We start from the raw sequence: 23,607 nt of genomic DNA on the forward strand, positions 1-23,607 counted from the left end.
CTATCCCAGAGGCGCGGAGTGCTGGAGGTGCACTGAACAGAGGGGAGGCGGCCAGACCAGCCAACAGACCCTTAGAGTCAGTGCTGCCCACCAAGCCGTGTCCACTAGTGAGAGCAACACTCCCACCAAGAGTGCCCTTATATCCACACCTAGTCCTCACCCCATACACAGAACACACACACGTACAGATACATACATGCATCATTTACCCACATGCAGAGAACACACACATGTATACACAAACACATGTAACATTTCCAGTCCTCATTTCAAAAACTGAAGAAGCCAACATGACTACAGAATAAGTTGCATTTCCAATGCAATCTCATAAAAGAATGAAAAGAGAGAGAGCTCAACCATTACGATGGCATCAATTTGCACAAAATCCTAAGAAGATAATTCAGTGGCACAGATCAATAATGCAAAAAAAGTAAACAGTAGGAAAACCGAAAGCTAATGAGTGGGCTTGAAAGAAAACAACTATTTTGGTAAAAGATAGAAAGCAAAGTGAAAATTAATCTTCACTATGTATTTGTGAAATATGTTAAAAACCAACTAAATCTGTGGGCAATGAGATCATGTCAGTGTCAGATGGGACTAGTACAGTGAAAGAAACTTGGAAATTTACAATGAAGGTGGCTATAATTACTCTCATACTGACCATCCTCAATGAAAAACTTATAAGAAACCCTTAGTAGAGCGAGACCCAAGATGGCAGCATAGGCAAATGCCTGTACTCGCCCCCTCCCACAACCACATCAAAATTACAAGTAAAATACAGAACCACCACCATCCAGAACCGCGGGAAAGCTAGCTGAATGGAAGTCCTACAACTAGAGAAGTAAAGAAGACAACACACTGAGACTGGTAGGAGGTGCAGAGGCACAGAACTGGCTGGTCCAGCACCCATGTTTGCCGCTTTTTTAATCGGGAGGGAGATCGCCTCTGTGGAGGCTGCCCAGAGGAGCAAGGGGTCCCAGCCCCATACCAGACACCCAGCCCAGGGTCCCAGAGCTGGGAAAAGAAGTCCCTACAGGCAGTAAGAACTACTGGCTGTAAAAACCAGTGGGGATTGGGGCTCAGTGACACAGAGGCTGCTGGAGATCCAGCTGCTCCACTTAAAATGCTGGCACCATGAACTAAACTTACAAGCTCCCACTTCCTCTCAGCTCCAGTGCCAGGCAAGGCTCTGGGGGTCCCAGACATATACTAGGAGAAACTGGGGGAGCGGCTTTCTTCCAGATGGAGGTGCTCTCAGCAGTCATTGTTCTTATGCTGGACCTCCCAGGTTGCAGGGCTGACTGGCAGCCATTTATGTTTGCTCTGCCCTGGTGATTTCCCTGAGACCCCACCCCACCCAATTTACAACCCCACCCAAGCTGCCTGCAGCGGCTTTTGCATATGAATGGCCTGTCCTTTCTCAGGCTAAAACCTGTCAAACAAATTGCAGCTGGGTCAGGGAGCCCCAAACCTATCAATAAAAGGCCCAAGACTGGCACCAGCACCAGCCTGTCTTGCTTCCCTGCTGGGCCTCGTCTGGGCACTTCCAAACCCAATACAAAAGGAAGAATCTGCAGATCTCTCTGTAGCTCCTGCTGGGTGGCCCCAGGCAGTGGCTGACTGTGCACCTCCCTGGAGACCCAAGAGCCAGTGTACCCAGTGGTCAGTGTCAGATTACAACTCTTCACATCCATAAGCTACACACTCAAGGAGCACCAAAGCCCACTGAAGCAAGTCCTGTTCCATAAGGTGTCTCCTGCACAGCAGCTCTCCACTGTAGTTGCAGCTGGTCCCCATAGCCAATTGGCCTGGAGGTCAATTCCTCCATGATACCAACAGCAATCAAGGCTCAACTACAACAAGACTGTACACACAGCCCACAAAGGGGTGCACCTAGAGTGTCCACCTCAGGTGATTGGGGAGGCTGAGCCACTGGGCCCTACAGGACACTTAATACACAAGGCCACTCTATCAACTCAAAGAGACTTAGTAGCTCTACCCAATACATAGAAACAAACACAGGGAAGCAGCCAAAATGCGGATACAAAGAAACATGTCACAAATGAAAGAAATGGGAGAAAGCAAACTACTCGATATACAGTTCAAAATCACAGTTATCAGTTATAAGGCTGCTCAAGAATCTTCTAGAAGCCTCCAAGGGACTTAGTGAGACTTTCAAGGATCTTAGTGAGAATGCCAAAAAAATGGAAAAGAACCAGTCAGAAATTAAGCATACAGTGACTGAAATAAATAATATACAGGGATTCAACAGTAGACTAAAGGATCCTGAGAATCAAATCAACAATTTGAAATATGAGGAAGCAAAAAACACCCAACCAAAAGAGCAAAAAGAAAAAAGAATCCAAAAATGTGAAGATAGTGTAAGGAGCCTCTGGGACAACTTCAAGCATACCAACATCCAAATTATGGGGGTGCCAGAAGAAGAGAGAGAGGAAGATATTGAAATCCTATTTGAAGAAATAATGACAGAAAACTTCCCCTACAGGGTGAAAGAAAAATACAAGTCCAGGAAGCACAGACAGTCCCAAACAAGAGGAACCCAAAGAGGACCACACCAAGACACATCATAATTAAAATGCCAAGGGCTAAAGACAAAGAGAGAATCTTAAAAGCAGCAAGAGAAAAGCAGTTAGTTACCTACAAGGAAATGTCCATACAACTGTCAGCTGATTTCTCAATAGAAACTATGCAGGCCAGAAGGGAGTGGCAAGAAATATTCAAAGTGATGAATAGCAAGAACCTACAACCAAGATTACTCTACCCAGCAAAGCTATCATTTAGAATTAAAGGTCAGATAAAGAACTTCACAGACAAAAAAAAGCTAAAGGAGTTCATCACCACGAAACCAATATTATATTAAAGCTGAAGGGTATTCCTTATGAAGAAGAAGAAGAAGATGATAAAGATAAAAAATGTGAACAACAAAGTGGCAACAAATACATAACTATCAACAATTAAATCTAAAAATCAAACGAATAAAAAATCTGATGAACAGAATAAACAGGTGAATGGAATAGAATCAGGGGCATGGAAAAGGAACAGACTGACAATTCTCAGAGGGAAGGGGGGTGGGGAGCGGGAAAAGATTAGACAAAGATCTTATATGCATGTATGCATTACCTATGGACACAGACAATAGGGTGGTGAGGGCCTGGGGCGGGGTGGGAACTGGGTGGAGGGGAGCTATGGAGGGAAAAAAGAGGGACATCTGTAATAATCTCAACAATAAAGATTAAAAAATAATTTTTTTAAGAAAATGCAAAAGAGCGAAATAAGCCAGTCGGAGAAAGATAAATATCACATGATCTCACTCATTTGTGGAATATAATGAACAACATAAACTGGTGAACAAAAATAGATCCAGAGACAGAGAAGCATTGAACAGACTGTCAAACCTCAGAGGGAAGGCGGGGGAGGGGGAGGGGGTGGTAAAAGATCAACCAAAGGACTTGCATGCATGCATATAAGCATAACCAATGGACACAGACACTAGGGGAGTGAAGGCATGTGCTGGGGGGTGGGAGTGGCTGGGAGAGGTCAATGGGGGGGGAGGAGGAAAGGAGACATATGTAATACTTTAATTAATAAAGAATAATTTTTAAAATAAAAAAGAAACCAGTTATATGGACATTATATTAAAATATAATAAAATTTGTGAAAAAAAGAGGAATCATTAGTAGCCAATACCTACTCTGAGAACTCCCTACATGCGGTTTGAGCTAACCTCTTGGTCATCTTTCCAGAACTCTGCCTGACTACACCAACAACAGAACGTTTTCTAATACCTGAAGTTTCTCAGAAACTGATCATCTTGCAAAATACAGTTTTTCTGAACTGCATGACCGCTTCCTTTATCAGGAGTGCTCACTGGCCCAGTGCTTTGGGGTTGGGTGGGAAATATAACAGACATCAAGGAACCCTAAGCTATGGACAGAAGAGAGTAGCTAATTGATGGAGGTGAACTATGGAGAGGAGAAAAACGAATGTGTTACCAATCGGTGTTTCATCATATTGAGCAGAAATATTCAGAAAGGAAAAAGGATAAAGAAGGCTGCAGGAAAACCAATGGGCAATCTCCGCCCTAACTGACACCAGGCTGAGTGTTACCCAGGGCTTGTGAGACTTAAGCCAAATTCAGAAGTGTCAGGGGGTTCCAACAATCTTGTGTTCTAATAACGTAATTGTATATTTAATAAAGCCGGTTTCCTCTGAAAGCAGTCAACAGCAGATTGAAGGTGGCGATCCTAAATCCTAGCTGCACTTTAGAATCTCCTAGGGAGCTTTTTAAAACCCCCAGCCTGGGCCCCACCCCCGGAATGTTAAAAAAGCCGATTCTAATATGGGCCGAGGATGGGAACCATGAACGGAAAGAGCACTGGTCTGGAGCCAGGCTGGTTCTCCAAGCTGCTCAGTGAGGGCATTTTTACCGTTCTGTATAGAAGAATACACACACTCCCCACGCGCACACTCACTATGACACCCACAAAGCTCTCCCACTTTTTTCTCAACACCCAGTGAGGGTCAGCAGCAGCCCCTGGAGGCCCGGCCCTGACCTGCACTAACTAACTCCAAACTGCCTTCTTCCCGTTTCTCACCCCAGCACTGGGCACATGGTAGGAATTTTGTAAATGGCGAATGAAAGAAAGAAAAGGAGGAAAAAGAAGAAAAAGTTCTCCCTTTGTTTCAACCTACCACATGGGAAACTCCTGATCCCCGTCTTGGACTCCCCGTTTTTAAGACGCAGACTCAGCTCCTGCGTGTCCACAGGGCAGTCTGCCTGAGGCATTTCTCTGGAGATGCATGTGAAAATTCTGTTTCTTCTTTCAAGGACCCGTACAAGTACAGATGTGTGCAGTGGAGGGTAGGGTGAGATGGGGCTCCAGTGTAAACCCCTCCTGAGTGTGGACAGGACTTGAGTTGATTCTAAACCAGGCTTCCTCAAACTACGGCCCGCGGGCCACATGCGGGTATTTTTGCCGTTTTGTTTTTTTACTTCAAAATAAGATATGTGCAGTGTGCATAGGAATTTGTTCATAGTTTTTTTTAAACTATAGTCCGGCCCTCCAACGGTCTGAGGGACAGTGAACTGGCCCCCTGTTTAAAAAGTTTGAGGACCCCTGTTCTAAACCATTGGAACAGCCAAGTGATGCGGCTGGTGGTTCCGACTGACTCCATCACATGAGACTGGAGCATCCTTCTTGCTAGGACGCCCTCTCCTTTGCTGGCTTTGAGCCAGCAGCCATGTTGGGAAGGCATAAGTAACCAGGAGCTAACAGCCGTCTTCAGCTGACAACCAGTGAGAAACAGAGGCCCACAGTCCAACGCTCACCAGGAATACTGCCAACAACCCCATCAACCAGGAAGAGGGTCCCTTCCACAATCAAGCCATCAGATGAGACTCCAGCCCTGGCTGACAGACACCCTGGCCACAGCCTGGGGAGTCCCTAAAGCAGAGGGCCCACCTCAGAGTGCAGACACCAGACCCACAAGCTGTGAGACAGTAAATGCATGGTGTTTAAAGCCACTAAGTAAATGCAGGGTATTTAAAGTCACTAAGTTGATATGGTAATACAGTCGTGCAGCAATAAATAGACTACCGTGTGTAACAGGATGGAAACAGCACATGTCAAGGTGCTATGGTGGGGAGAACAAAGCACAACTGGGAGGACAGCAGCTATGCCTTCCCAACATGGCTGCTGGCTCAAAGCCAGCAAAGGAGAGGGCGTCCTAGCAAGAAGGATGCTCCAGTCTCATGTGATGGAGTCCGTCGGAACCACCAGCCGCAACTGGGAGGACAGCATGGGGATGAGGGCGCGAGATGAGGCCAGAGAAGTGGGCGGGGCCAGACTGGGGGGATTTGATGGCCATCTTAACATGTTTAAATTTAGGTCCAGAAAACAGTGGAAAGCAATTAAAGAGTGTAAAGCTGGGGGGAAACATGATTCGATTCGCCTCTTACTATTTTAAAGATAACTGGCTGCTGTGGGGAGAATGACCTAGAGGAGGTCCAGAGTAGAGGCAAGGGGGTCACATAGGAGGCTGCTGCAGTGTCCAGACGAGCAGTGGGACAGTGATGATGGGGAAGAGGAAGAATTACAGTGAAGATAGGACAGGGTCCATGAACTTGGATGAGAAAAGGACTACATCTTTATTTCATTAACCTCCAAATGAAATGTAGTATTTTTCATTGATTTTTTAGAGAGAAAGGGAGAGGGAGAGGCAGAGAGAGAGAGAGAGAGAGAGAGAGAGGAGCATCGATGAGAGAAAAGATCAATCGGCTGCCTCCTGCATGCCCCTACTGGGGATCGAGCCGCAACCTGGGAATAGAACATGCGACCTGTTGGTGCACAGGATGATGTTCAACCAACTTGAGCCACATCGACCAAACCTGTAGTATAGGCAACAAAACTCAGCAAGATAGGCACTACCTGTAACTTTTTAATCTCAGATTTTTAAATCCCAATTACCAATGTCATAATATGAAGAATCATTTATGTATCATTTCTTCATTTTATAGTAGTTTCAGACCCACCACTAAATCTGTAGTGTGTACACTGTCACATCACAAATCTGTTTTATTCCTGTTTGGATAACTGTTTCAACACAACTGGCCTCCTCTGTAACCCCACATGTGCGTGGTTTGCTGTAAGACATGAGTCTGGGGTGGCATCCACAGGCGTCTTCACCCCACTGGAAAAGGACCCGAGCAATGCGTGACAGAGACAGGCAGAGGGAGACTCTGTGGTGGGACAGAGAAAATGAGGCAAGTGCAGGGCAGCAGATGTGGGAACAGAGCCAGAGCCCAGTTTGTACGACGGGTCAGAGTACCTGTACATCATCCGCGTGAGTGTCTGAGGAAGTCAGGCTGAATTGAGAACACAGAGATGGTGTCTGGGTGATGTGGAGAGATGAGGTTACTTAAAGAGGAGTGTGCACTGTGTGAAGAGATACTGCGGGGCAGGAGCCCCGAGAAAGTTCACCCTTGAAAGGTGCAGGGATGGAAAAAAAGGCCTATCTTTTTCTTTGCTGTGGCCTTCCACAATGTATGGGAAGCACCCGGTAATTAAACCCCAAGATTGTTAGCTCCTCTGATTTGAACAGGCACTCTGTTCAAACTACAAGACAAGTTACTCTTAAGGCTACATTCTTGCATACATACTCCTCCTCCCTGCTGGTTTTACAACTCAGGGATAATAAGAAGTAAGTTCCCTTCCCCCCTCCTCTGTAAGCAAGCCTCTTTTGAACTCTTCATAATTTTTACTCCAAGCATGTTTTATAGGCTTGGGGAAAATATTGATAAGGCACTTCCCTAGGACATCTGCCTGGACTGTCTCCTAAAAAATAAACCAACTTTTCAAAGACAAGTCTGATGTCTGCTCAACTCCAGCCCAAAAATCCCCCTCCCTTCCTTGTCACCTAGCAACAGCAGCCAAGGCTTTAAAAGGGGGAGCTTTCTTTGCCCTTGTATTGATTAGCAATGCACTGGCCCTTTCCCTTCGGGAAAAGTAAAATAAACTTTCTCTCTGCGTCTATCTCTTCTTTTAGTTGTGGATTATTTCACAGCCCGTGTCACTGTTCAAAAACCCTAACAAAAGGCTGGACTGAGAAGGAAGGCCTGATTTAGGGGTTCGGGGCGGGGGGTGGGGGGGGCGGGCAGAAGCCGATGTCATAACCAAGAAGAGCGTCTCAGGAAGGAGGATGAGCAACCATGGAGGAAGCTGTTAAGAGGCTCCAGAATGTGCCGGGTTTGGTGATTTGTACGGTGTTGGCAGAGATGGACAGGGAGAGCTGGAGTAACTGGGACCTGCAAAAGCAGAGGAAGTATGTGGACTACTTGCTAGAAAAGTTTCCATGTTGAAGCTTAGAACAGTGGGGCTTCTGATGGAGAGGGAGGCTATTGCTTTTTGGTGCAAGAGGGGTACTCCAGAGGGCCTCTGCATGCCATCTGAATGACCTGGTAGAAGTGGAGGAATCAGGATAGAGAAGGCAAGGTGACCCCTGGACTGAAGTCCTTCAGAGGAGGGAGGGGTTGGGTCCAGAGCTCATGTGAACAGACTGGCCTTGGAAGACCCTTTCAGGGTTCAGTGGTAGGAAGGCCTGGGGTTCCCGTTCGCTTCTATTTCTACATGTGAAGTGAGTTCAGCCGCTGAGAGGCAGGGTGGTGGTGAGGGCAAGGGGGTGGGTGGTCAATGTGAAGGGTGCAGAAAGGATCTAGACATCCCAGAGAGTCCGAGTACATGGGGTTGGCGAGAACCCTAGAGAACTGTGGGGTCTTGTGAACAACCCACTTGAGGCTGGTGATGAAGAATTCCCAGATTCAAGTCTGGTTCATGACCTTGTTCTCCTGCAGCAACACTGAGCTGGGATCTGTTCGGGCAGAGGAGCCAGGTCTCGTTCAGGACTGGGACTGTTCAGCGGGGCTGGCAGGAGGAGAGAGGGCAGGGACAGGCAGGGAACTTAAGGCAGTGATCAGGGACTGTGGACCCTGGCATTTAAGCTGGGTAAGAAAAAAGAAAGGCAGAGAGGGACTCTGTAGCTCGAGGTTCAGATGACCTGTCTAAGGAAGGCCATGAGGAGTAACTAGGGAATCAGCTGGAGAAGTGAGGGTAATTGTGGGTAAGGAGCAGCAGCTCTGCCAGCAGCCAGAAACACCGTCGCTCCAGCAGGTAGCCACACAGTGAGGTAAGCAGAAGGTCCAAGAGAACCCGGGATCCCCGGGAGAGAGTGGACCTCCAGGAGGTAACAGCTTGGACGCCCTATTAGTTCTGAGGGGGGTCCTCTAGAATGCCAGCACCACCGAGCAGGGATCTGTTCGGTTCACGCCGTTTTGCCCAGAGCCTAATGTTTAATAAAGGCATCTGAGTATGAATGTCACCAAACGGAATGAAGAAACTGAGGCAGGAAAGGACAGCAGTTCTGAGCTGCACGTAGGATGCACTCCACCATGGCACTGACTTGTGGCCAGCCCACAGCTAGTCCACAGGAATAAAAGGCCGACGTTCTACGCTGACTTCAGAGACTCAGCCAACCACCCATGGGATGATGGGTGCATCCGCCAAGGGCGGGGTGGGGCCAGTAGTGGCTGCTGACCGTGGTCCGGCCGCTGACCAGAGGCACCCAGAAGAGTCATCGGTGCACGCTGCTTATTTCAGAAGAGCCGGTTCCTTCTTCCTTCAGCTACCTCCATCTCTAGGCACCATTTCTTGGTTTCACTCTGGGTTCCTCAGGCGGGTAACCTGTTCCAACAGACACACTATCCTCACGCGCCCTCCTTGGAGGCTTCCCCGAACCTCTGGGCTCCACAGGGCTCCCACTTCACTCGCCGAGCTGCGCTCTGTGCTTCCCCTTGGTCATCTGTGCCTCTCCTGCTTTCCACCCGGAATCTTTGATACTTGTGGTCCCCACATCCTCACTTTCCCTCTTCAGCCCATTCCACGGGGCCTGGGCACGCAATACCGCACACACCACTCATCAGAGCCCCTTGCTAAGAGCCTGCAGGCGCCCGATCCCATGGCGGCTTCTCCATCCGCACTGTACTGGGCTCCTCTGTGACTCTGACTAGTCCTCTGTGGTAGAAAGAACAGTGGGCCCCAACAGTAGCCACATCCTAAGAGGGAGGCTGCATGTGCTTCCATCATCTCTAATGAGATCACCAATTACTGCACAGCCTCCTAACCCAGTGGTCGGCAAACTGCGGCTCGCGAGCCACATGCGGCTCTTTGGCTCCTTGAGTGTGGCTCTTCCACAAAATACCACGGCCTGGGCGAGTCTATTTTGAAGAAGTGGCGTTAAGAAGTTTAAGTTTAAAAAATTTGGCTCTCAAAGAAATTTCAATCGTTGTCCTGTTGATATTTGGCTCTGTTGACTAAGGCGTTTGCCGACCACTGGCCTAACTGGCCTCTCGGCCTTCCCTCTGGGCCACAGAGCTTCATGTTGCCACATGGCAAGGGCTTCTCCCCGGCGGACACGCCTGGCTTCCTGCCTCCCCCACTCCCACGGTAGACAGGAGTGACTTCTCCGACAGCTAGCTAGGACAAAGAACTGAGTGCGCGCTCATCCTCCCTCCCATGGCTGGGGAACCTGCGTGCATGCCGGGAGCACACATCCTGCCCCTCTCCTCCACATCACAAGTTCGGGGGGTGGCTCCACAGATGCGTTTGGAGCTACCAATGACGATTCCTCAGCCAGGCTGTGTAGTTCAGAGACACGTACCAGCGGCACCCTGAGGGCAGGCCTGCACCGTGTCTGCTGCTCCAGTCCTCATGCGTTCATCCATTCGGTGACAGTCACTGAACACCCGCTATGTGCCAGGCACTGTTCTGAGCTCCCGGGCCCCATCAGTAACCAGAGCCATGAAGATTCCTGTCCACCTAGACCTTCCAGTCCAGCACGGGCAACCAGACAGCTCACAACAAGAAGAACTGAATTACACAGTATATTAGATGATGACAAACGCTAATTCCCAAACACTCATGTCTCACTATCTTCATTTATGAAATAAAAAATACATAATCATCACACAGCAGGTGCTCTGAATTGCTTGAGGAATGGATTGTTAAAAATTACTGGAAAATGCTTAAATATAAAATTTTTGATTAATAACAATTAAGGCATTTAACAAAAATTATTCTTAAATAAAACAATTAGCGTTAGGGATTCTAAATTTTGTTCACAGTACAAATATTAAAATAAAACTTTACCAGCCACATTAACAACTGTCTTCTGAGGCCAGGAAAGGAGAGACTTGCTACAGAGTTTAAAGACATGTCAGGAAAAATGGGAAATGACTATACTCTGACCTCAATTTTAAGGATCCTGCTTATTAATTTCAAGCTATTTTAATGTATCTGTTCTCAGAAATGGGAAATGAATGGCATGTTCCCTTTCTTCCAACTCTTTCTTAGTTTTAAAACGGTCAGTATAGTTTAAGGGTTTTTCCCTTCTTCTGAAAACAAACAAACAAAAAAAACAAAAAACACGCCTCTTGCGGCCCTTTCTAAACAAGAGCCCAGCCTCCAAAGGGATGGCCTGGCCTTGGCCAGCTTCTCTGAATAGCTCCTGTCCCCACAAGGACACCCCTGTCCTTGGCCTCTGTGCCGGGACTTTCCCCCTTCCCTGCAGAGCTACCCACCCTGACCCCTTTCAGAGGGAACCACTGCACACACACACAATGATGGTCTCTCTTTTTCCAAATGGCTGGGCCTTCTGACAAACTCCTGGAACTAATAAGCAATCACACGTGGTTAACATACCAAAGTCTATTGCTTTCCTCTATACCAGTAATGAACAAGTGGAATTTGAATTTTAAAACATAATACTATTTACATTAGCAACCCCCCCAAAATGAAATAGATATAAATCTAACAAAATATATACACAAACTACAAGAGGAAAACTACAAAACTCTGATGAATAAAATCAAGCACTAAATAAATGGAGAAGTATTCCATGTTCCTAAATAGGAAGACTCAATATTACCAAGATGCCCCTTCTTCTCAACTTGACCTATAGAGTCAACACTATCCCACTGAAAATCCCAGCAAGTTATTTTGTGGATATCAATCAACAAAGTGATCCTAAGCTTACACGAAGAGGCAAAAGACCCAAAACAGCCAACTCAATATTGAATAACCAAGTCAGAGGGCTGACACTACGTGACTTCAAGACCCACTAACAAGCTACAGTCACCCAGACAGGGTGGTTGTGGTGAAGGAGCAGACAGAGAGTGGAACAGACAGAGCCCAGAGATACACCCACACAGATACAGTCAGCGGGTCTCTGACAAAGCAGCACACGGAACGCATGGAGCAGAGAGTCTCTTCAGCAAAGGGTGCTGGGACACTGGACAGCCACATGGAAAATAATAAATGCAGTCACAGACTTTATGCCCTTTACCACCATTAACTCCAAATGGACCACAGACCTAAATGTAGGACACAAAACGTGAAACTCCTAGAAGATAACATCAGAGAAAGCCTGGATGACCTTGGGTATAGTGTTACACCACCAAGGCAGGATCCGTGAAAAGAAATCATTGATTAGCTGGACTCGATTAAAATTAAAAATGTCTGCCCTATGAACGACAGCACCAAGAGTAGGACAAGCCACAGACTGGGAGGAAATATTTGCAGAAGACAGGTCTGATGAAGGGCCGCCACCCAGGCCTTTAGGTAGGTAGTATGAAAAGGACTGGGCGGTGGGGAGACAGGTAGGTAGGTAAGTAGGTAGATATGACATGTAGCTTTAGGGTCTGCTGTTTGCAGCTATTTGGGCCAAATGCTGGTGGAAAGAAGGCAGGTGGAGGCTATACTTAAAGATGTTAACTCTTCGGGGGAAAAAAAATCACAAAAACTGCACTATGCTTCCACATACCCCCACCACCACTGCCACCATCCTTTAAAAGGGCTTCCCACATAGCAAGACATTAACAAATCCTTTAGATACCAAAAATAACGCTGCATCCCCTGGCTTCTAGTACATGAGCCATGAGAAAAGACTCCAGGAAGCTCAGCTGTACTCTAGGCAGCCAAGTACACCAAACTCTGACTGTACGTACAGTGGGAGTAGAGCTGAGATTATAGTCAAGTGAGGTAGTTAGAACTTCCTTCTAGGGGCTGCGATTCTTCGCCGACATGGTTTCACTGGAATGTGGTGGAAATGCACATTCACAGGCCTCGCCCCAGACCTACAGGAGCAGAAACTCGGGGGGGGGGGGGGGGGGGGAGGCAGTGATCTGTGTTTTAACAAGCCATCCAGGTGATTTAGATGCCAGCTCAGCTTGAAACCACTAAGCTAAAGAATGCCAGCCTTCCCACGAATCTTCCCGTCCGTCTCGGCTGACCCTCAGGACTCCGCTTCTCCTTAGCGAACATCAGTACCACCGTCACTGAAGAGAGTGGGACACTTTACCCCACGCAGCCCGTCAACAGAGTGTGCACAGAATACAGTCTTAAGGCAACTGAACTCTCTCCTCAAGCCCTCTTCATCCAACTTAGAAAAGTTGGGCCCAAACTGGATCCTCATTTGCACTTTAACATTTTTAATAAACAATCTCAGGAAACAGCACTGTGTATTAAGACCTAGGCAAAAAGCCCTGGCCGGTTTGGCTCAGTAGATAAGAGCATTAGCCTGCAGACTGAAGGGTCCCGGGTTCGATTCCGGTCAAGGGCACGTGCCTGGGTTGTGGGCTCGATCCCCAGTGGGGGACGTGCAGGAGGCAGCTGATCAATGATTCTCTCTCATCATTCATGTTTCCATCTCTCTCTCTCTCTCCCTCTCCCTTCCTCTCTGAAATGAATAAAAACATATATTTAAAAATAATAAAAATAAAAAAAGACCTAGGCAAAAAGACACTGTTCAAATTTCAACTCCAGGGCTATCCCTGGCCAATGTGGCTCAGTTGGTTGGAGTGTCGTCCCAAACACCAAAAGGTTGCAGGTTTGATTCCCGGTCAGGGAATATAACTAGAATGCAAATTCGATCCCTGGCTGGGCATATATGGGAGGCAGCCAACTGATGTTTCTCTCTCACATCGATGTTTCTCTCTCTCTCTTTCAAAAAAATCAATAAAAACATAACCAAATATATTCAACTCCAGTGCTAGACACGTATAGAAACCTGGAGAAGATACCAAAGAACCTGGAGCCCCTGAAAAGAGGCTGACTGCCCCTGAGGGCGCCAACGCCACCAAGTCAGAGGGCCAGAAACGCTTAGGGGCTGGGTGATGGGAATGTTGTGGAATTAGACGGTGGTGATGGTCGCACAATTTTGTGTATATACTCAAGACCACTGGATTGTACACTTTAAAAATAAAAATGAACTCCCGAGCTAGACCAAAGCCACCTGCACTCCCAAACAACTCCGAAAGCCGCTCCTGCAGAACTGGGCTGAAGGCAGATCCTGAAAGGTCTCTTAGCACAACCTCCAGAGACTGAAAAGGCGAGGCAGGTGCCCCACCGAGCACTCAGTGACCGGCGCAGAGCCACCTCTGCCCCGTTTCTGCCAGCTCCGTATCTTCTCCGAGACATCAGTGACGCTTGGGTTCACCAAGCAAGTCTGCATTTCACATCTTAATTTAATTTGTAATCTGAAAAAGTACAACCTATGACAAATATGTCCCAACGCACGAAGTCATTGCTCACGTTTGATTTGTGATTACAATCGCCTAGGTACCCAGGAGGGTCACTGAAGTTGTTCTTGGACTAATGACAAGAACCAGAAGTGAACTTAAGACTAGGTGATATATTTGTGCCAAGGCCTAACGGCAGACTTACAGAAATGCTTGCTGAGCACAAACGGTTTTTGGATCGTTCGGCAGGGTTGGGGGGGGGGGGTGTCAGATAACTGCAGGGCACATGACAGCGCACGTACCAAATTCAAAAGAACCTGCCTGAGAACAGGCGGCATGATATTCATGTTGCAAGACACAATTTAGTCTTGGCAAATCATCATGCGCTGATTTAATTCATATTGTTCATATAAAGTTTATGAGGTTTGTGATGTCATGCAGTGTACATATCTACTGAGCTTTATGATTACAGAAGTCCAAGAATTTATATTAAGTTTTTGTGTTTTTATGGATTTAATCCATTCAACAAATATAGGTGTCCCCAAAAAATGTACACACACACACTTTGAATAATTATAAAGACAGTACTTATTTAAATACGTTTCATTTTCAAAACTGAGCTATCAGCTGTTAATGCGTGCATACATTTTTTTGGGACACCCTGTATTACTGAACACTGACTATGAGCCAAGTAGTCTTCTAAGTGCTTCATTTTTGAAGTAATCTATAATAATAAAAGTGTAATATGTAAATCAGACCGGACAGCCAAACGACCTTCTGGATGAAGCCAGAGCTGCGAGGGCCAAGCCCCTTGCTTGAGTTTCGTGCACCGGGCCTCTAGTGTTATAATAGAAAGAGTTAGGTTAAAATGAAGGCGTGTCCACAGGAACCTGCTTCCTTTACAGGAAGCATCATGTTCCAATTTCATGAACATGACTCTACTCTCTGCATTAAGATTTGCTTCCTTACCGTTCCTCAGTACTGACCCCTCCTCAGCTGGCAGCCTCACCGATGCGTGTGAATACATCCAGTCTCCCTGGGCCACTACCCTGCTGGACTGACACAGGCTGATAAGCAGGCACGCGCTCACGTGGATTTGGGGATCCATCACCTCACTTCATACCAAGTTAAACAGAGGAACTGTAGTTAACCCAATTGCTACAAAATGATGTTTAACTTGAAGTTTGGTACCATATACTGTATTCAAAAATCAATAGTCACTCTGAAAACTTGGCTCTCCGTGTTCATATCTGCATTTTCCTACTTGCAGTTTCACCTGAAAAGCACTGCCTGGACTCCGAGGATAACCTGGGGCCATTCCAATGGCTGGCACTGCCGAACACTAAAACAAACGAAGCTCTACATCAGGGTTAACTGCTTTCCGAGTCATCAGGCAAAGCAGCTCACTCGCCTTTCTAATCAGAGCACGTATTACGTGCTTGTCAGTTTAGCTCACATTTTGGAAGTTTGAAAAGTTCTAAATGATCCCAAAAAAAACTTTTTCCAAAAGATAACATATAAGTACACTAGCAAAACTAATCATTAAAAAAATTACATCCCTAAATCTGAGTTTATAAAATCTGAGTTTATAACTGATTTTATAAGTTATACCAAGAAAAAATTAAAAATACAAGAATATATGCCTACACACACACACAATAGTGGTTAAAGGAATTTATTTTTTAAATCTTTATTGTTGAAAGTATTGCACGGGTCCTCTTTTCCCCCATTAACCTCTTCCAGTCCACTCCTCCTGTCCTCCCCCCAGGACTTTTTAAGTAAAGTGGCTTCTTGTTGTTAAAATCACTTAAATGAAACATAACTTAATAATTCTCATGGTCTTACAGTTCACTTTTCTTACCTGAATAAAAAAGATGGGGAGGGGAGTATTCACCACTGAAAAGGATAAATTTCTCCCCATAAAAGGGGGTTCTCCTTGGGCTTGTGTGGTGTGCCCTCAAGGGCATCAGTCTCTATCTGTGCTGCTCTCTACATAAACATCTTCACCACTGAAAATACCCAATGACCATTTAAGATTTCCGAAGTGACCACCAAATAAAAACCTTTGATGAAACTTTAAGATCAGTACAAACTAGAATTCTATTTTGTTTGCTTACTCTGGAGAAACTTTGTATTAGAGGGAAAACAAGCAAAAGAAAGGGCATTACCAGTAAAACCCAGAGATGAGGGGGGTTCGGGAGCACATGTTCATTAGGAAAGGGCTTCGGGCGCCATTGCTTAGCTGCCTGCGGAAGAAGCGACCTGGCGACTGTGGGGCCAGGAGTGCCATTTCCAGTCAAACAGCTAATTAATGACTAAACAAAAGAGATTTCAGTCCCAACCACATTCATGGAGTACTAATATGTGTAATTATGAAGTAGTCATTTGTGCAATCAGAAAGTTGCATTAGCATAATTATTTCTGGCCCTGGGCCTTAAAAATATTAACTTAAAACGAAAAAAACCTGGTAATAGTTCACCCAATAAAGATGTGAATACCAAATGGGTCATGAAGTAAGAGTTGGCTCTTTGACAAATGCGCTCTGTGTTTAATACTTTCTCTCTCTCCTGCCCTGGATATAAACATCAAGCCTAACCCTCCAGCTACCTAGAGGCACAAAATTCCTACTGGTAATACATATTCTTCATTATCCAGAGCCCCTATATTAATATTCATTAAGAATAAAAACGATTTCCACAAGAAATGAGTGTGCTACTTTAAAAAAAACCTTCATGCAAAAATACATTAAGTTTATGTATAATACGTACTTCAAATGCACATAAATAAAGAAGCCAAACAGTTCTATAAAACCAAGGATCACGGTCACTAACAGCTGCCAGGTCTCGGGAAGTCGATGGGAAGTTACTCTCTGGGACAGACATGGAGCGAGTACGGGCTTAGACTCCCACGTCCACCAGCTAATTTCCTCTTCTCTTATGTGAGGATAATCACAGGACCTACTGCATAGGGTTCATCAGGGGGTACGTGCGATTACTCGCGCCCAGGCGCCCCTAGTGCCTGGCATACAGCAGATGTCCTATAAATGCTCGCGGCCATGACTGCCGTCATCAGCCTCATTTCCTTCATCGTCTTCGGAACCCGGGGGGAGGGGGTGTGTGGTGGGGAAAGCGTAATCTAGAACTGATTCGTTTTTAGACACAACATTTGATTCGCAGTCGCAAATAGCACTCAAGAAAGGAAGGAGGTTTTCCCTATCCCAATGAGGTGGAAAGGTGAAGAGCAGCTTAACTGGGCCCTAAGATCTCTCTTACCCTCTAACAGTCTTCCTTCCCAGTGACTTTCAGCTCCACCAAATATCGGCAAACGAACCCACAATACGAACCCGCTATTAATTCTTTTTAACCCAAAACTAAATCCCAGAAGGGCTTTGCTGAGTACACTGATGTTCAGAGTTATGCTTCTTTGATCAAAAGCCAAGTCAACACCCAATAGAACGAATGTTCCTGAGAACTCAAAGAAATGAAGGTCAGACCAAGGCAAGCCCTATCAAGTGAGCTATCTTGACCAATTTAACTACTTTTCACCAACAGTCCCTCATCATCAAAGGCAAGGTTACGCATCTTGTCATACTGTTACAAGGCTTAGGAATAATTATATCCAGTCCTCAGCCACTAGCAAAGAACAGGTCTCCACAAATGGCAGCATTTGAATGGGCACAATCTCTCTCCCCCTCAACTAATATACACACGCAGTATAAAAGTTAGGCTTTCTCAAATAAGCATGACTATTACAACACAGGTCGGACCTGAATAAAGGAATTTCTCCAAATTTCTACAGACTACTCCCAGGAATTCAACTGTGCACGCCGCGCAGAGAGGTGGGGAGAACATGGGGAGGAGAAGAGGACAGCTGACATCTCGTCCTGGCAACTCAGGCCGCCAGTCCACGCGGCGAACACGCTGCGCAGAGGGTGAGATGGAAACACGCGCCTCTGCAGCCACAGCGCCTGGGCCGATGAGATCTAAGGAAACGCATGTGTGTAAGCACAGCTCCTGAGGACAAGCAGACCGCTTCAAGCGGCGCTCCACCAAAGCACAGCCATCTGCTCCAGCTCGAAGGACACGGCGCTTGGGAAGGGTAGAATGGCCACACTTTACTGGAGGAGCAATTCAAGGGACTCCCTGACGAAAGGGACCCTGCCTTCACAGGACCACCGAGCCCAGTGAGACAAGTGCACGATGTGCGTGTCCCCAGGTTCCAGTGGCAGGCTGAAGGACGTGGGAAAACGACGACACCCAGCTAGGACGAAGAAGTAAGTGCTTTGATGGGAATACTAACAATCTACTCCTCCAATTATCCGAGCCAGTTAAAAAAAATGAATGGGAGGGGGTGGGGGGCTGGATATAAAAGGGAAGGGATTAAGAAGTACAAACTGGCAGTTACAAATAGTCCCGGGGATATAAAGTACAGCATGGGGAATATAGTCAACAACATTATAATAACGATGCATGGTGCCGAGTGAGCACTAGACTCATTGGGAGGATCACTTCATAAGGAATATACATGTCTAATCACTATGTTGTATACCTGAAACTAATGTGATACTGAATATCAACTGTAACTGAAAACAATTTTTAAATAAAATAAATTTTTAAGTGTTTTTAATGACAGGTCCATTGCCACAGAATTAACAACTAATCCGAGCCTTCTGCTGTCACTCTAAATTCCCCTATTTTTCCTGAAGCCAAAAAGGAACAAGAAAAAGGCCAACGTCCTCTCCACAGGAGTGCAGGCCAGCCTCCCAGCCCCGCCTCCACGCCCAGCTTCTGAGTGCGGAGCGGGCAAATCGCGGAGAGAGCATGGGACCAGGCAAGTGCTCCCCCGCCTGTCTGTGAACTTGGACGTGAGCAACATGGGACCTAAAGCAGCGGTTTCCAGGGAGCTGTGTGGACTGAGTGCTGGGACCAAACACGGAACTTACTGTCCTTTTAATCTTATCTCTATAAATGTCCTTTATTGGGTATTTTATACTGTATCTAAAAGGTAAAAGTAAAACATCTAGGGTATTTTAACTCTAAGTAAAAATGTGAACTCAGTTGAAGAGCTGTGCTCCAACATTCCAAAAAACCTGCAATCAATTATCTAAATAAACTACCAACTAAATTTCTAACACTGTTACCTCTAGCTTTATAAGATTCTTAAGGCCACTGATTTTAATTAAGCAATAGCTGGTTTCAAATATAATTGCAAATCATAATTAAAATAAATTGCCAACGTCATATAAAATTAAAAAGTACATACCTATTATATGTTTTGATACATTTACAAATAAACTGGAGCTAATATATAACAGTATGGAGTCAAATCCATGTTGCAGAAACAGACTGAATTTTACAAAGACATATACTGAATTTTAAATAGTTCATAACCTAGTTGTAACCTACTGAATGGCTCCCAAATTATACTATTTTGCTGGTAGAGTAATAACCTATGGTAAAGACTAATTTACAACATATCTACTTTATCTGTCTTAAATGTTTGAAACAGCTAATAAATGACCACATGAAACAATAGGCCTCTAAACTAGCTAATGTTAGTCAAAGCAAAAGTATTCTGTCTGAAGGAGAAATATAATTTATGTAAATAATCAAAATATACATACCTTAAAAGAAATTTAAAGTCAGCTGAGATACAGTAACAAAGCTATGGGGTTCTATAGAGTATTTAACTCTGTAAACTGGGAAAAGTAAAGAAACTTTCATCCATATAACCTCTCACAACTCAAAACGAAAGCATTCTAAATTGAGGAGCTGGAGCAAAATAATCTTCAAAAAATAATGGTGAACAGACACACTGTTTTCTTCTTGTCTTAGTTAAATATAACACCCTAACAGGGTAGCACACATCTATATATATAAAAGCCTAAGTGACTGACGAACTGGCCAGTAGCTATGACGCGCACTGGCCACCAGGGGGCAGGCGCTCAACACAGGTGCTGCCAAGTGACAGCAACTTTGCAGAGTGCCCTCTCACACTCAGGGACCCCTGAGGGGATGTCAGATGGCCAGTTTCAGCCTGATCCCTGCAGGCCAGGCCCGCTCACTCGGCAGACGCCCTTCGAGCCCCAGCGCCACCCCAGGTGTGGCTGACCAGGGAGGGACCGAGGGAGGTTGGCCCCAGGGCACATCCTGCCCGTCTTGCCCAGTTCCACCCCTCTGGCCACCTCCTAATTAATTTACTTTCAATATGCACGAATCTGTGCTCCGGGCCTCTAGTTGATTATAACCAACTCTGGGAAACCAGTAACCCAGCCACTTGAATTTAAGGAATAGAACTCCCCAAGTTATGGACACATACTCAATTCTTATCACCACACTAAGCGGCTATCACCCTAAATTCAAATATTCAGATTCCAAACTAAGAACGAAGAGAAAGCAATCAAACCCAGTGTTAAAGTGTTCTAAGACTCCCAGATAAAGATTTACTAAAAAAAAAAAAGAAAGAAAGAAAGAAAGAAACATCACCCAAGAAGATAAACTTTAATTCATTCTAATTCATCAAATTTCTTTCTAACTTGATGCCAAATACAAGGTGGGGCAAAAGCAGGCTTACAGTTGTGAGTCCGAGAAACAGAGTTTATTCTTGTATTATGTTTTATTTATTGTATTATTTCCATACAAATCACTATAAACCTACTTTTGCCCCACCCTGTATCCAGTCTACTAAACAGTCTTCATTCTTAATAAAGATTCCTATCGTTCCGGTAAACCAGCTAGCCTCCGTGCAAACTGTCTTCATCGCAGGACTAAGAGCTGTTTTGCCAGCAGGAAGCCTACGTGCCCCAACTCTACAGAAACGTCACATCGTCAAGACACCGCACGGTCTATGGGCACTGAGCTGTCTCTTCGCTAACTCGTGACAACAGACGCGCTGGTGTTCAGTGGAGATGCAGGCAGTTAACCACCAAATGCAAGACGCCAAAATGCAGGAAAACACAGATACAGGAAGCCAGGCTCCCTCAGTTAGTCAGTCAGCGTGCACAGTTTATATTGTTCAAAGCAAGCCAAGCAGAGCAAAGATTGTTCAAGAAACATGTTGGTTTCTGTCAAATCCAAATTAAATAATCTTCTTGTTTACAATTTCCTAGTTCAATATTTCCAGGTAAAGCTAATATAAAGTAATAATATGCAAAATGACCTAAGAAGTTTGCCCTTCAAGAAATTATACCCCTAGAAAGAGAAAATTATCTACCTCATTAGTGTTCCAACGGTGCCTCTCTTTGGGTAAACTTGAACATTTCGGCAGACATTCAAGCAGCTTTTTCGGTAAAAAGATTTTTACATGACTACTATTGCTGTTCCCATGATCATCTATAAAGAAGAAGACAATAAATTCAGAGAAAATACGAGAAACTCTCCCTTGAAGTACACTGGCAAGGTGAGAAGCAGCAGCTCGGGTTCGTCAGAGACCAGGAGCCCCTGCTCCGAGCGAAAGCCTCACCTGCCCTCTGAGCAGAGCTCCTGCTCCCTGGCGAGCAGTGGGCAGGGACCCCAGCAGCTGCCCGTGACCAGGCGTTACTTTCAAAGGTTCTTGCCCAGGTTCCCATGAAGTCCACCAAAATTGCACAAGGATTTAACCTCACAGCACAACCCCGAGATCCTCTATTAACCACTTGAAAAGGTTTACATTTTTTTAGGAAAGAAGAACTCTAATAAAAGAGGACTATTTTATTCATAAACTAATACCACTTCATCCTCTAGAATATAAATGAGATTTATCCTTTCAAAAGCAAGTTACACATCTTATAAGGAATTCAAGGCTGCAGTTAGCTAGGTAATATAGAAGCTGGCCTTTCTGGCCTAAATGTAGAAATATACCATTTTAATTAACTCAATTTACATATATATCTATATCATTAATGTATTTCATCAAAATATAACTCTTCTAAATTAAGTGAAAGAAAAATCTATTCCTTTCAGACTAGATGGTATGTCTCACTACCTGATAATTGGCCTCCCTGATACTTTCTAGAAGAGATCATTTCCTTTATGTATCATTTCATTAATTTATTTATTTGCACATCATTTCCTATTTCATTCCTGTAACAAAGTCCCCTTTGCCTAGCTCAAAATTTCTTTCCAGTTTTGGCACATTTAGTTCCAAGTTTCAAAGTACCCATTCCACTTTTGTTTTGTTTTTATGTTAAATAGAAGCCCCAATATCCAAAGGATGCAGAGCATAACCAGGTACAAAGGAGCAATGCATTAAATACTAAACACTGAATTTGCTCCAGAAAGCACGGTTGAAATAACGTATTCTGATATTAGCAAGATATAATAAAAACATTGAACTCCAAGTAAGAGTCCAGGCTTCAGTCCCAGTTCTGCTACTTTCTAATTGTGTGACCTTGGGTAAGTTACTTAATATCTTCAGTTTTCCTAAATCAAGGAGAATCAGACTACCTCTAACTCTCCTCCGTAAGCCCCTACAGAACGGCTGTAATTCAATGACTTCACATATCTGGCAATTAAACAGCCTTTATAGGCACACTGGTATTAGTCAATAATGTCAAAAGTGAAATACAACAACATATCTTTCTAGTCATTTACTATAATGTTGCTTACTTAGCATAGGTCTATTTTTTGAACATGTGAAAACCATAGCAGAATAAAAGTATTTTCTACAGCCACAATAAAATCCTCTCCAAGCATTTTTCATCTAATTTACACATTTCTCCTCAAGGAAAATATCTTAACAGGAAAATATTGGGCATAGAAATAAAGTCTAAAAAAATTTACTACATCATATGGAAATATTTTGTAGAAAGGAACTTAGGAGAGTTTTAGCATACTAAATCTTTTTTGGTCCATGAACTACATAACCGATTGAATTATAATGCCCATCTTCCATTTCTATAAGCAGTATAAAAACTTCAAAACTGACTGCTTTTAAGAATCCAAATTTTTAATTTAAGGGTGAAATTAAATTAAACTTTTTTAAATCTTGCTATATAACCAAGAATGTTAAACTAAGAGAATGTTCCTAGAAAGTTCTGTATTAATTGCACCCTACAAAACCCTGTAATTTCACGTGCTGACGTGTGCTCCCTGCACCTCATGCCCCGAGGGGACCGAGGGCCCTCAGACTTTAGAGAGCAGAAAACCAAATCCCAGGAGCCTTTACCTCCCGTCCCTTCTCTCCGCCCCTAAAGTGGTTTTATTCTTACTTTATAAAATTTCCCATGTTGTATACAATTCTGGAAGTAGAGGAGGAATCCTAAAATCTATACTTAATTCAAACATTCACATTTACAGGGTGCCTTTAGGAAAACAGTGCTATGCTAGGTGCTAAATAAAGGGCAGACCCTGAATTGTATGTATGTCTGGGCGTATCATACGCTGAGAAAACTACTTAAGAAGTACTCTGAACAATACTAACAGAATATTAAGCCTCAGCTTCTATTTCTATGTTTGTGATCACAACCTGAGGTCAAGTGTCTGTCCTTTCAGCCTCTTTGAGGAACCAGCCGTCCCTGTGACATATGAAAGCGCATCTAT

At 44.8% G+C, this 23,607-nt stretch overlaps 1 protein-coding gene across 9 annotated transcripts in view; it reads right to left on the reverse strand.

Annotated features, from left to right (window-relative positions):
• Positions 1–23,607, reverse strand: part of CAMTA1 (calmodulin binding transcription activator 1) — a 675,317-nt gene that overhangs the window by 620,696 nt on the left and 31,014 nt on the right. For all 9 annotated transcript variants that reach the window (XR_013813787.1, XR_013813788.1, XM_079777254.1 and 6 more), the window contains exon 3: positions 21,302–21,420. Coding sequence is in view for 7 of the 9 variants with exons in the window: in XM_079777254.1 (XP_079633380.1) it covers positions 21,302–21,420 (119 nt within the window). In the remaining 2 variants the exon portion in view is untranslated. The remainder of the gene's footprint in view (positions 1–21,301; positions 21,421–23,607) is intronic.

The sequence above is a fragment of the Cnephaeus nilssonii genome, assembly GCF_951640355.1.
Source record: "Cnephaeus nilssonii genome assembly, chromosome: 7".
Classification (NCBI taxonomy): domain Eukaryota; kingdom Metazoa; phylum Chordata; class Mammalia; order Chiroptera; family Vespertilionidae; genus Cnephaeus; species Cnephaeus nilssonii.